This window comes from Astatotilapia calliptera, chromosome 8, assembly GCF_900246225.1.
Source record: "Astatotilapia calliptera chromosome 8, fAstCal1.2, whole genome shotgun sequence".
In the NCBI taxonomy this organism is placed as follows: Eukaryota; Metazoa; Chordata; class Actinopteri; order Cichliformes; family Cichlidae; genus Astatotilapia; species Astatotilapia calliptera.
The window spans coordinates 17,686,598-17,700,777 of record NC_039309.1 but is presented as its reverse complement, the minus strand read 5'-3'; the positions used below and the strand labels follow the sequence as shown (position 1 = coordinate 17,700,777).

Here is a 14,180-nt window from a genome sequence, read left to right as displayed (position 1 = left end):
AAGGTATGAAGGCTTACATTCTCTGACGCACCACAATTTCCCTGTGAAATGAACAAATGTTCTAAAGGGCAACATGTCATTGTAAAAGTGAGACATACTTTCCACACACTCACTGAGGCTCAGAATAGCAACATTATAATCTACATGTAACCCAACAATGACCCTTTGAAAGCAAATAGACACCCATTTAATACACCCACACACCAGCTTATACATAAAGTGCCAATATAAGCATTTTATTTCTATTGAAAAGAAAATTACAGTGACAATCAGGGTCCTTTAATAGGAAGGGCTAAATGGATTGTCATGGCAAAAAAAAAGAAGAAAAAGGCAAATGCTGAGTGCAAATGTGCCACACTAGTCACGACGTGATTGGGCTGAAAACTCTCCACAAATTACTGACGATTGCTCGGCTTGGATATAACGAGGTGGTGATGGCCAACAGCCTGCGCTGGAGTCACTCTAAAATAAGACATGCACCATTAAAATAAAGTAATCTTTTTTCCTATAAAAGTCATTTCAAACGTTTGAATAGAACATAAAGTCCTTGGCGGCAAAACTGAAAATATCATTACAGATTAGTTTCTTTGCTTACTAGATTTCTCGTCGGTGCTTTGGAATTAACCTCCTGAAGTGGCGCCAAACTGCACAGCCCCCCCGTCAATATTTCAGAGCAACGTATATCTATATGTTTCTTTCAATGTAAACAAGTTAAGGCCAATATTGTCGTCAACAGACAATACATTTATAGTAGCAAACAGTTTTAACAGTTGATAAATACGAAAAGCTACAACAGCAGAATCTCTCATTAGGCTCATTTCACTACACTTTCCCACAGCACGCGTAAAGGCTGGAAATTTGGGACACTTTCCGACTTACACTTTCTTTACCTGACACCTCCTAAAGATCTTCAAGCTTTTTTTTAAGTTTCATTTCCCCTAAGCCACCAACAAAATCTTCCACAGATTGAAACTTCACGCAACAGAAGCAGCTGCGTAAGACTTGGTGGGACAATCGTTGACATTCTCTCAGAGCTGTATTTTGGCAGGATATTTATGAGAGGATACAGAGAAGGAGAATCTCTGCATAGGCTGAGCTCCAGTGCTACTGAGGACTGCTGTGGTGGGGACACTCGCAAGCCAAAGTAAGAGGTAGGGTGGGGGCTACAGTGGGTTGATAACTGTTGTGTCATCTGCGTGAAAGATCACTTTGAAGACGTATAACAAATGTTGGTGGCTCTGAGTAGAAGTCGGTGATGGAGGGAAACAAAATTATTTCCTCATATGCATGATCTCTCGTTAGCTGGCGTACAGAGCCCAACTGGTATCTGACTTAACTGATATTTTTAGACGACACTCACCTATTACAGATATCTCAGTATCAGTATATAAATGCCATCTGATATGTGCAGTAACCTTTGTTTTTTTAAATATTACTGTTTCTTTAAGGAAAATAATGGAGAAAGGGATGTGTCGGGCAATTACGGCGACATTACAGAGTTTTACACACTCCCATTCTTTTGCCTTTAATACAATGCCATATTGCACCTCAGCAGATCTGAATTAACAACAAAAGCAATTCCTCCTCTAATTTGACACATGTATTTATATGCTGTATATGTATATGTAGAATACATATACATAAAAAAGCAACCCATCAGGAACAAATCGGCCTCTACAAAATATGGTGAAGTTTTTTCATTTTGTAATATGGAACAGGCTTTGCTGGTACACTTTTATCTATCCTTTAGACTTACATTTGAAATGTCACACTAAATTGATTATTATATGTAAAAGAATCCTGCTAAAGGTAAACACCACCTTTTCGGATATGCAAACTTAACTCTGTTGCAGTGATACTCTAACTTTGGGAGCTTATATAAATGTGATTTGGTTTTTTTTTTTAGGGAAAATGGACAAACTGAAGGTTGATGACTCTTGTGCTGACCAGTGTTTAAGCTAAATTAAAGCTGGACCCATTATGATTAATGATTGATTTAAAAGGAAAAAACAGTCATGGGGCATTGGCTTCTTAATCAAGGCATGCTATAAGAAGTTTGAGACTTCAGAAAAACTGGATAGGTGATGATGGTATGTCTTGCTTGACTGAAAATTAGGCAAACATCCACTAGAGGGTCTACTTGGCCAGGGTGCTGTTGCATTGCTTTGTTGCCATATAAAAGTGTTGTGTTGGCAGAGCCTCCACAGCAAAGGCTCTGTCTGTGCCAGAAATGTTTGGGAGGTGTTGAAGTATACAAAGTTGGCAATGTGATCACTCACCGATTCTTACCAGTGACGTGAAAAAGACAGAGATGGAGTCACGCTGAGGCAACGAAGGGCACGCTTTGGTGAAAGTGATACGGACAAAGAGAAAGAGAGCTTTACAACACGAAGGGAAGGACACAAACACAAAGACACATCAGTGAACGTCATGACAGAAGCGGGGAGGATCACTGAAGGAGACAGGCACATGAACATAGCAGTTTTCATAAAGCCTGAACTCGAATGACTTTGGAAACTAGAAAAGTAAAAAGGGAAAAAAACAAAATCAAAAGATCAAAACTGACATTGAAAATATGCATCAATATAAAAAAAATCCACAAGAATAGCAGAAACAGGATAACACTTCAGAAGTCTTAGCTGTGTCGTGAGAAAGAGCTGTGATTCTTTGATTCTCCCTGTATGTAAAGTGTTTGCTTCCTTCATTGCATTGTATCTCGCCAGATAATTGTCCAGCAATGGCTGTGTAAACAAAACCTCCAAAAAAGGTGTGTGTGTGTGTAGTAGATATATATCTGCAAGTGTGCATCAAAGGGGTTTGGCTGAGCACAACAATGCTAGTTCCTCTTCCGTTTATTCTGCGATTGGACTGCTGGCCCACTTAGAGCTGTGGTAGGCTGGTTAAACCCTTAGCCATCAGATCGCCATGTCTGGTGCGCCTCCACTTCCTCTGAGACGACTAGCAGGAGTTCACAGTTCTTCCCTCGTAGCTGCTGGTGGAGAAACTTCCTGAGAATGTGATAAAAATCAAACAAAGAATTACATTTTTTAAAATTAAAGTGAAAGTGATTAAAGTGAAACAACAACAACAAAATTAACAAGGTGTACGCTGATGTAAAGCTTCAATGAATTATTTTTTAGCCCAGCAGAACAAGTTGTAAACCACAATACAAGTTGTAATTCAAGTTGTTCAGGTTCAGTGAATAGCTTGAAATGAACTGCCAGAGGTTAAAAAAAAGTAAAGGTTACCCAAAACTAAAGAAATAATGCAATTTTTCTTAAATGAATTATACTAAAAGGCCTTTTTCATGGAACATAAAATGGGTTAACAATTTAAACTGTTCTGCAGCAACGGAGGTTTATCAAGCCTTGAAACCTGGTGTTCCAACCCTCTGTCTACATAAACACTGGAACACACTGGATCCATACCCTCTTGAGCATCGGTTGAACAGTATTGCGCTGCATAAAATAGTGTGTTGCTACAAAAATGGTGAGAAAAAGGCAATTAATAATGGAAGATGTCTGGCGCACCCAAAGCCACACCTGAATCAGACGACAAGTTTCTGAGAGTTAACAGCTTGCGTGATAGGCGGCTCAGAGGACAACAGCTTCAAGCACAGCTTAATAGTGGTCGTAGTAAGCAAGTCTCAGTCTGAACTGTGATGAGGAGACTTCGAGCGGACAAGTTGCAGCAAGAAAAATATAGTTAAGACGTCAGAATAAGACAAAGAGGTTTGCCTGGCCATGAAACATTGCCAATGGACTATGGGCAGAAATCTGTGCCATCAGAAACTGAATTTGAATAAGCTAAATTTGAATTTGAATTGCTCAGATTGAATCAGAATTGTAACTTGAATAAATGCTTTTGAAAACCGAATTTGAATTAGTCTAATTTGAAATTGAATTTATGGTTTGAAAATGATCATCACTAAATTGAAATTGAATTTTATATTGATTTGCTTTGAAACTGCATTTTATCCTTTAAAAATTCAGCTCTCGAATAATTTCAGTTTCACTTCTCACCATTCAGTTTCAGTTCTACAATTCAATTTCAGTTCCAAAATTCAGTTTTTTGGAACTTACATCCAGTTCCGGTTCAAGCGCAGATTAATAGAACTACGTTTTACTAGCGGACCGAAAGTGTTACCGACGGGAATCTACAGCGTCTTGAGCTGAATTAAGACTTCAGAAGTCATTCGTCATGTCGAATGACCAGCGGATGAACTCTCAGGTTGGTAATAAATGTATTACATGTATAAGAACAAGCCTCATGTTAACAAATGATAGCCGTACGGTAACTTTTATGCTTATTGTAGCTGTTAGCTAAAAACGCTAATTTAGCGTAGTTTGCCCTGAATTCAGCTTTGACAACAAATATGATCGACTGTTTCTAGTAGAATTCCAAAGTTGTCATCTTGGACCCTCTCAGAGTACCCCCTCTGTATGCTTGCAGAGACCCCTACAGTAGGGAAACATGCAAAACGGTGTCCAAACCTTTGTATTTTAGCTTTATTTATGTCTTACACAGCATCCCAACTCTTTAGCTAACTTAATAACTTTAGCTAAAGTGAATAGTTAGTCTAATTCATTAGTGCAGCATTACTGGATCACCTCTGTTTGAAGTGATATAATATGATATACAACTATCACTGTGTTTAACTACCATAATAATTCTACTTAATTAATTTTTTTTTTTTAAACATACTGCTCCATTAATATGTTTGACAGGCTGAAGTTGTCGGGTCACCTCCTAAATCGACCATCTTTTACAGGTGTTTTGTGCCAGAAATGGAGTGTCCACTGAAGACTGAAGATACTGAATCTCTACGCCTTGCAATCCATCCCTCTTGTGCCTTCATCTAGACAAGAGACAAACTTAACCACTCTCATATGCTCTGTACCTACATCACCTTCCCTGACAGTCGTAGCTTGGCTCATCTGAGGGTGAAATTATAAGAATGTGTTATTTTGCAAAGTGCTCTCTAGGGTTCCTAAATAAAATATGGCATTGAGGTCTTTTGAATTAATCCCTTCTTCTGAAATATAAGAACCTCTCCTGGTTTTAATGGCACTTTGGATTTCCTTACTTTCTGTTCCACTCCCAACCCCAAATAGATGCTGACAAGCTGCCACAGTAACATGGAAGAGGGAAAGAAGTTGGAAAGGACTACTACAAATAAACCTAATGCCTAACAATGTAAAATAAGAACAATAATAAAGATAAGATGAAGTAACAAGTTTTTAGTTTTTTGTTTATTCCAAATGATCATCCAGATGTCTGTGACATGTGATGACAAACACCATAATGGAAGGCCTTAGTCATCACATGCTTAAACTCATATTTTTGCATATGCTGAACAGGCAGTCAGACATGCTGTAACTGTGGGGTAGAAAACAGCATAAACACCATACGGCAGGGGTCTCAAACTCCAGTCCTCGAGGGCATGGAAAAGTTGCATGACACTGGCCCTCGAGGACTGGAGTTTGAGACCCCTGTCATATGGAATATGACAGGGGTGGTTGAACTGCATGAAGACTCTGAAGTTTCTCTTCTCTTCTGGCAGGACAGGAATGTGGCCTTGTCCTGTGAGCCACTGTAAGGATGTACTTAGAGTAGAACTGGACTGTCACCAGCCTCAGGCTCGTCACCCTTTTCAAAGACAAAGAAGTCATTTAGATAAAATATTAGATATTGTTTACCTGTAAATGCACAAAGTAAATTTAGAAATGTAATTATTGTTAAGAGTGAACAAGCACTGATAGTGTAATCTACAGCTGTGGCCAAACGTTTAGAGAATGAGAAGTGTTGTTTGCTTATTTACAAAGTTTGCTGTTTCAGTGATAGTTGTATATCATATTATATCACTTCAAACAGAGGTGATCCAGTAATGCTGCACTAATGAATTAGGCTACCTATTCACTTTAGCTAAAGTTATTAAGTTAGCTAAAGAGTTGGGATGCTGTGTAAGACATAAATAAAGCTAAAATACAAAGGTTTGGACACCGTTTTGCATGTTTCCCTACTGTAGGGGTCTCTGCAAGCATACAGAGGGGGTACTCTGAGAGGGTCCAAGATGACAACTTTGGAATTCTACTAGAAACAGTCGATCATATTTGTTGTCAAAGCTGAATTCAGGGCAAACTACGCTAAATTAGCGTTTTTAGCTAGCAGCTACAATAAGCATAAAAGTTACCGTACGGCTATCATTTGTTAACATGACGCTTGTTCTTATACATGTAGTACATTTATTACCAACCTGAGAGTTTATCCGCTGGTCACTCGACATGACGAATGACTTCTGAAGTCTTAATTCAGCTCAAGACGCTGTAGATTCCCGTCAGTAACACTTTAGGTCGGCTAGTAAAACGTAGTTCTATTAATCTGCGCTTGAACCGGAACCGGATGTAAGTTCCAAAAAACTGAATTTTGGAACTGAAATTGAATTGTAGAACTGAAACTGAATGGTGAGAAGTGAAATTGAAAGTATTCGAGAGCTGAATTTTTAAAGGATAAAATGCAGTTTCAAAGCAAATCAATTCATTTTCAAAATATAAAATTCAATTTCAATTTAGTGATGATCATTTTCAAACCATAAATTCAATTTCAAATTAGACTAATTCAAATTCGGTTTTCAAAAGCATTTATTCAAGTTACAATTCAGATTCAATCTGAGCAATTCAAATTCAAATTTAACTTATTCAAATTCAGTTTCTGATGGCACAGATTTCTGCCCATAATGGACCACTGAAGACTGGAAGATGGTATTATGGACTGGATCAAAATTTGAAATCATCACACAAGATATTTGTACGGCATCAAGTAGGCGAAAGGACAACTGTCAAACATGGAAGAGGAAGTGTGATGGTCTGGAGCTGTTTTGCTGGACCCAGTGTCGGTGACTTGCACAAAGGGTGTTACCACAGCGCCATGCAGTACCCTCTGGTCAGGGGTTCATCCTACAGCAAGATGATGACCCAAAACATAAGTCCAAGCTATACCAGAGCTACCTCAGGAAAAAAGAGCAAGACGGTAAGCTTGAAAACATGGAGTGGCCAGCACAGTCTCCAGACTTAAAGCCCATCAAGCTGGTTTGGGATGAACTGGACAGAAGAGTGAAAGCAAAGCAACCTACTGCCACACATTTATGGGAACTTCTGCAACAGATATTGTAAGAACTTTTTGAAGAATATTTAATTTCTATTGTAGAAAGAATGCCACGGGTGTGTTCAGCTGTTATATCTGCCAATGGTGGCTACTTTGATGAGTCAAAAGTTTAGAATACATTTTGGTCTATAAATTGATTCCATGATTTTTTTTTTTTACTCCAATTGCTTATTTCTACTATGCTTTCATCTTAGAGTGCAATGAGACATTAAACTGCATAATTTTCAATTCTAAAACGTTTGACTGGTAGTGTATGTCTGATTAAACCGTGTCTTTTCCATGCATGCTCAACTTGCACATAGAGGCTCAGGCAAATAGTCTTTTGCACATTTACAACCACATGCTAACATGTTCTTTTTTAACTTTATATTTTCAGTGTACACTGAGGGCCATGGGAGCATTGCGATTTCAAATTCCTGTGTATAACTCTACATATGGTCTTCAACAATAAAGCTGACCTTGATTTGACTTTGTTAGTATGTGTATAGAATGGGCAATGTCACCAAGTTTGTCAGAGTAAACCACGGTGTGCCCACCACGAGACTGCTCGTAACAACAAACCTAATCAAACACTTGAATTACCCTTGACCAGCTGAACATGGACATTTTAAAGAAGCTAACAAAGGAAAAGTGATTAAAGTGAAAGCTATCCAGAGCTTAGAGTCAGCCTCGGTATGATCAGTGAAAAACCCCAAAAAACATTAAAGCAGCCAACAAGGAAAACTTGTTTGGTTAAATGTATAATATATATAAATATTTGTTATTGATATATACATATCAATAACATATCAAATATATCAGGTAAAAGTGGGTGTACAACAACCCATTTTAAGTTGTTTATTAGTTAGTTATTTGTACCTCTTCTTAGTAGCAGGGCTCTTTATTTTTATTGCTTAGGGGAGAGAAGATTCTGCAACGCGTGCACCAGGTATAGCAGAATGGTTCGGTTTGTCCCCAGTATACCTTTTTTGCTTTCTTCTGACCACTACTCATGCTAGGGCCTTCATCTGGGCTGGAATTTTCTCCAGGACGCAGGTCATATTGACTATGTTTTCTTTTAAAATATTTATCTATTGCTATTACACGCTGCATTATCTCACATGACTATTATGTCATTTCTTCTTTATTTTCTTCTGTTTTACTGGCAGTTGGCAGCCCATTTAATTAGAGCAGGAAGTTGTACTGCCCTCTAGTGGAAGAGAATGTACCTGTTCTGCCCGATCGCTTTGAGCAGCGGTCCCCAACCCCCGGGCCTCGGACCGGTACCGGTCCGTGAGTCGTTTGGTACCGGGCCACGAGAGTTGAGGCTCAGGTGTGAAATGTATGGTTTTCAGGGTTTTCAGCGTTATTTTGTTATCGTTTTTATCGTTAACTCGATTTTCCTGGGTCTTTTCACGTGCGTTATGAATAAATCTTCTTTTTTTCGGTATCGGTACTAGTTTTATTTTGTTGTATTTATCCGCGACACCCTAAAGGCCGGTCCGTGAAAATATTGTCGGGCAGAAACCGGTCCGTGGCGCAAAAAAGGTTGGGGACCGCTGGCTTAGAGTACTAATCAGGTGGAACCAGATTATCTTCCACAGCACACCTGATCATTTCTCGCGGCACACAGTGGTTGGGAAACACTGGTCTACAAGACACAGCCCTCTGCCCTGACCTCTGTCTACACTTTCTGATGAGTTTATAATCTCACTCATTCATTTCAGGACATATGTAATAAAACATTAAGACTATATGGTAAAGTTAGGTCATTCTAAGTAAGTAGCATGAGGTTTTATCACTATAATAGATGGCTAGAACATTTTTGTGGATCAACATGGCTGTCTTGGGCCTTTACAGATCCTCGAGTCATCTAGAATCGTTATGAGGTACATTTCGTCATGAGATGATGAGCTTGATGGTCCGTGCGGCTGTCCGCGTGCCTCTATCGTCTACAGATTTTACATTACAATGCAATAACTATGCATGCACCCCAGGCAGCAGACTTCAAAGAACTACAACAGGAATAACTACTCATCTGTGATGCATTAGTTGTCCATGTACATGCAGAGCATCATCAAGGCTTCACACTTACTTCTAACATGGAGCTAACTGTACATTTCTCAGCTAGATCCTCTCCACTGGCACATCTATTAGTTTTTAAAACTTCATGACAACAAAATTATAAAACAACACAGCTGCTGCTGCTACACATGCACACACTCCCCATCCCTCTCACCTGAGCTCATCCGGATTGCCAATTGGTTGAGGGCTACGTAGCTTGGAGTCCAAGTTGTAGTAGACTCCTCCCACCTCTCTGACGCCTATCCAGTGCTGGCGCTTAAGCGGCAACCGGAGGGGCCCCCAGCGCAGATTGGACGGTACGTTCAGGATGAAGCCCTCCACGTTGGACAGTTCAATATTGCCAACATCCCTAAAAAAATATATATTTTTAATAATAACAATAACAACAACAACAATATTAGTAACACTAATAATACATATATATTACATGACTATTTGAAAATATTTGTATTTACTTTTTTTAAAGATTTTTTTTTTTGGCCTTTATTGGATGGAGACAGTGTAGATTGAAAGGAAAGTGGGGATTGAGAGAGGGGAAGACAAAGGGCTGCGGGTCGGACTCGAACCCGGGCCTACTGCTCTCCAGCCATACAGCATTTTTGTTACCTGTCATTATTTGGGCTTGCATTTACTTGAGCAATATATATATATATTTATTTTTACATTGAAACTTTCAGCTATGTTCAGATAAAATGCACTTACAAGTGTAGTCACAACACAAAGGTCCATTCTAAGTCAGGAAGTCCAGAAAAAAAAACCCTGTGATAAACCATCCGCAGTAACAATCACAAGCAAAGCTATTCAGCTATGTACAGGACATCGCAAGAGACTGCGTAGAATACCAGAGAGAAGCATTCTTGCAGCCAGAAGTTTAAACAAACCAGGAAGGCGTATCCATTTTCAAATGAAACAAACAGGTTATATGGCACACATGCTTACGGCACTTCAAAGCACTCTTGATTTTTTATCAGTTCCCATTGATGACTGTAACGAACACTGTGTAACTCAACTGCGCTGACCTTTGTGCAGTTTGTGTAGCGACATGTGTTGCAAACTTTGCATCTGTCAAAATTCAAAACTGTCATTAACTGGCAAACGAAGACTGAAGTGGAGACTGTGAAGTTTTAGTGCTTGAATGCCTGCCACACCTACGCTCCAGTATCAGAGCACACTTCTAAACACAGTTGACTGTACACTGATGATAATACTACACGAGGACAACGATCAACCAATCAGATTTAATAAAAACTCAGAGTTTGTGGGTTTTCTGCTCCAGAAAGAGAGCTAACTTAAACTCGGGGTCTATTATTGGAGTAACAGACTCTGAGACCGCTGGCAGGTTTTCTTCAACAAACTCTGAGCACATACTGAAATGTATTAATTTAAGAAGTTTACAAATATTATAATCCCACTGATATGTTAGCTTAGTATTTGTTCTATTTAACCTGAGTGCTTATAGAATTGATCTTTTCATCTGTGATTCTGTGGACAATAAGTCATCTCTGAGGCTGTCTGGTGAGGGACATTCACATTTCTGGATTAAAACGAAGGCTCTGCGTTTTCTTTACCCAATGCTGGTACCTTTTTTTTTCATTACACATGCTGAACTGCTAGAAAAAACCTCAAGAGGTTTTTTTTAACCTGCTCTGTGGATCAGGGCACCAGATTTCCTTGTCTTATCAATCACTTGTCCTCTCATAAGTGACCTTATTATTTTGCTCCCTTCCAAAAATAAATGATATTTATAAATACTCCAGTTGTGGGTTGGAGCTTTTAAGCACACTTTTTTCACTGTGGTCCAAATACTTAAAAATATCTTGGCTGCAAGTGTTTACCGCATCAAAAATCCCCTGTGAGTAGAGTTATAAAAACAGCCTCAGGTCACAGGAACTTCATAAACATAACCAAAGAATAAAAAGAAGTCATGTCTTCTCTTGTCGAGAAATCCAAAATGAGAGAGCGCTTAAGTGCTAGTCCATTCATCGCGTTGTTTTCTCGCCTCAGTCTCCGGTTAACGTGCCAGCAACCGAATGTTTACAACATGTAAGCATGTAAAGCCTTAGTTACATGCAAAAAAGAGGTGAATCTCCACTGTGTTATGCCAAACAACAACAGCGCGCATCTGCAGAGCTCAAAAAGAGAAAAACAGGAATGGGTTTTATCGATATAGCAAGTCTGTGTTTGGTGCTGCTGTCAACAGTCATGTAAGACTGATAATGAAGGAAGAAGGAATGCTGATAAAACCGACTCAAACTTTATCAACCACAGGAAGCACTGACTAATCACAGGGATCACTCAGGACCCTGCTGATGAGGTGGCTGAGGTGCAGATGAAAACAAGGGGTGCCTCCTTTTTAGTATTGACAATATATGTGCACTTTAGCGAGATAAGAGAGGAACAAGTGTAAACAAGTACAGATAAGCAACAATAGACTGATTGCTTTTCTTTGGTTTGGGTTTCCTCAGCCTAACATTGACTATTTTGGGAAACAATCAGGGGTAGAAGTCATGAGGCAAATTGCAGTTACAACGTAAGCAAATGGAAATAAATCTATTAAATCAATACTTCTACTAGATTAAATATGATTTATCCATGCTAAGGCTTCTTTTGTTGCTACTCCTACATACCTTCTTTTATCCCACCAAACTGCCTCAAACCCTCGGGTCTGCAGGGCTGCCATAATGACATTGACGTCATAGTTCCCGTTTCCCAGCATGCTCTTTTTGTGAGGCGTCACCATAGTGCTGGGAGAGAGCCTGCAACAAGTCGACAAAAGGGATCGTCCACAGATCACTTAGTCAGATTGTATTTACGAAACATTTTATGCACACCTTAACACTTTTAATCCACATACTGTCTCACCTCTGGTAGATCTCCTGCAGGGTGTCTCGGCTGAAGGCTGTCCCATCCTGGAAGACGTTATTGAGTGCGTGCAGGGCACACAGCTCCCGCCGTTGCTTTTCGTGATAAATGGCCGGAGGCACCAAAGAAGCTTGGGGAGGAGCTGGCGAGGTGAGTGAAGAAGAGGACGATGAGAGATCTTGCTGCTGAGTTTCCCTGGGATCCCTGGACCTCTTCTCCTCTGCTCCCACCACCGCCTCCCCTCCTCCTCCCCCTCCACTTCCTCCACCACCTTTCTGTTTGCTGACCTTCCAGGGCATGCACCCCAGCTCCTGCAGGCTGCCTCGCCCCTTCCCCTTCCACTCACCGGCTGGATACGGAGCACTTCCCATCCCTGGATGTTCACCACCGCCAGCGCTGTCGCCGCCCCCACCTCCACCGGTACCTCCTTCAGCTCCACAACTACTAATGTCAGGACACTACATGAACATCATGACAACCATTTGCGTGATAACCTCTCAGCCACTTGGAAGAGAGGAGCTTGTATCTGGAGGGAGGGTAAATGAGACCTGTGGCTCTCAAACACCGCAAAACCTTCTTTCTGTCTCTTTCCCACTAAAGGACAGATGTGCAGAAAGATCGCTATGAGTGACCAAGTATAACCAGCAAAGATACTCTAGATACTCCAAAATGACAGACTAGTCCTCCAACAGCACAGCGGTGTCATCAATCATAGTGCCGTCACTCTTTGCGTTTTCCACTTCCTCCATCCTCTATGTGCTGACAGCTCTTTCCATCTAAAGCCTATAGCTTAGCAGGTCTTTCCATCCTCCAAGACTTGCTGACGGCAAAGCTACAGTTCCACAGGAACAGAGGAGTCACACACTGTGGAGAAAAATACAGTCAATAAGCAACTGAAATGCAAAAAATAAACACACTGTATTAAAAAGGAAAGGAAGGTCACGTGTTTTTCCTCATAATTTAGCTATTACACATAATAACACAAGTCCCCAAATCACACCTCGGATATGGTTGGTTAAAGAATAGCTGCCAAATCGGCCTAAACAACACGGTGAAGCACCACTGAATACGCTGTTACATTATTTAGAGCTTCAGTTGGTCAGCAGAGCTCAAATGAAGGGAAGGTAAACATTTCGAGCAGCTTTGAACTGGATAGAGGAAGCAAGCTGTTCACTGAGCTAGCAACATTTGACAAGAGCTACACGTTAATGTGAAGCTTACACAGCGTTATAGAGACATAGCAAATATATTCCCCTAATAGCAGGAAAAGAAGGTTTTAATCCGTGTTAGCAGATATCTGGCGTTGTTCTTACTGCTGCTCTACGTGACTCCGTGTCTCCAGCAAACACAACCACAACGCCTCCTTTTATGATTTATAACTTCATTTTCTCTCGCCGACCACTTCCCCGCCCGTTACCTGCCGCTGGTGTCACAGCTGGGCTGCCGTAAACCGGTCTAAAACCCGAGTCTCCTCTGTCCTTTTCCCCCTAAAGGGTGCTCAGACCTTTGTCTTTGCCACTTTTTTCCTGTTGTGGCTCTCTCCTGTCTCTTTCTCCGTCCGTGCAGTCGCGGACATGCGCAGTAGCGCCTCCCTGGCTCCATATTGCTGTCACCGCCTGCGTCAGTAGACTGGAGCAGATCCTCCCCCGAGACTGCCAAAGCCTACCTTTCCCACTTTGTTCTCACCTGTAGTGCGCTTTTCATCACAATACTGCTGCACAAAGGGTTTAAATACGTATGAAAATATGTTTTACCATAGGAAACATCACCTGCTGTCTTCTTAAAGCAGTTCCAACTCTTAAACTTTACTTCATGAATGGGTCATACAAATGAGGACTGCTTTAGCCTCCTTTAGCTTATTGTTTAGCTTTGTCATTTTTGATTTAGTCTCACAACATAAAATTTGCCAGTCTGTAAATACTTAAGCTGCTTAAAAGTTAGATATTTTCCACTTGGTGGGAACTTAAAAGAAAAAAAAAGTATTTCAGTTAAACAAACTAATGCCATATGCCTATGTCATTGTTCACTGGTTGAGCAAATTAATAGGACGGCTAAGTTTGAAATTTGTTTTTGGTACAAAATCTTCCCAA

The 14,180-nt window shown here is 40.4% G+C and overlaps 1 protein-coding gene across 1 annotated transcript; it reads right to left on the bottom strand.

Annotated features, from left to right (window-relative positions):
* Positions 1–208: 208 nt before the first annotated feature.
* josd1 (Josephin domain containing 1) lies at positions 209–13,663 on the bottom strand. The gene is made up of 5 exons (XM_026177186.1): positions 13,508–13,663; positions 12,091–12,954; positions 11,856–11,984; positions 9,383–9,577; positions 209–3,008 (listed from the first exon to the last, which is right to left on the bottom strand). Exons 2-5 carry the CDS (start codon positions 12,459–12,461, stop codon positions 2,909–2,911), a joined length of 795 nt encoding a protein of 264 aa, XP_026032971.1. The 5' UTR covers positions 12,462–12,954; positions 13,508–13,663; the 3' UTR covers positions 209–2,908.
* Positions 13,664–14,180: the final 517 nt, after the last annotated feature.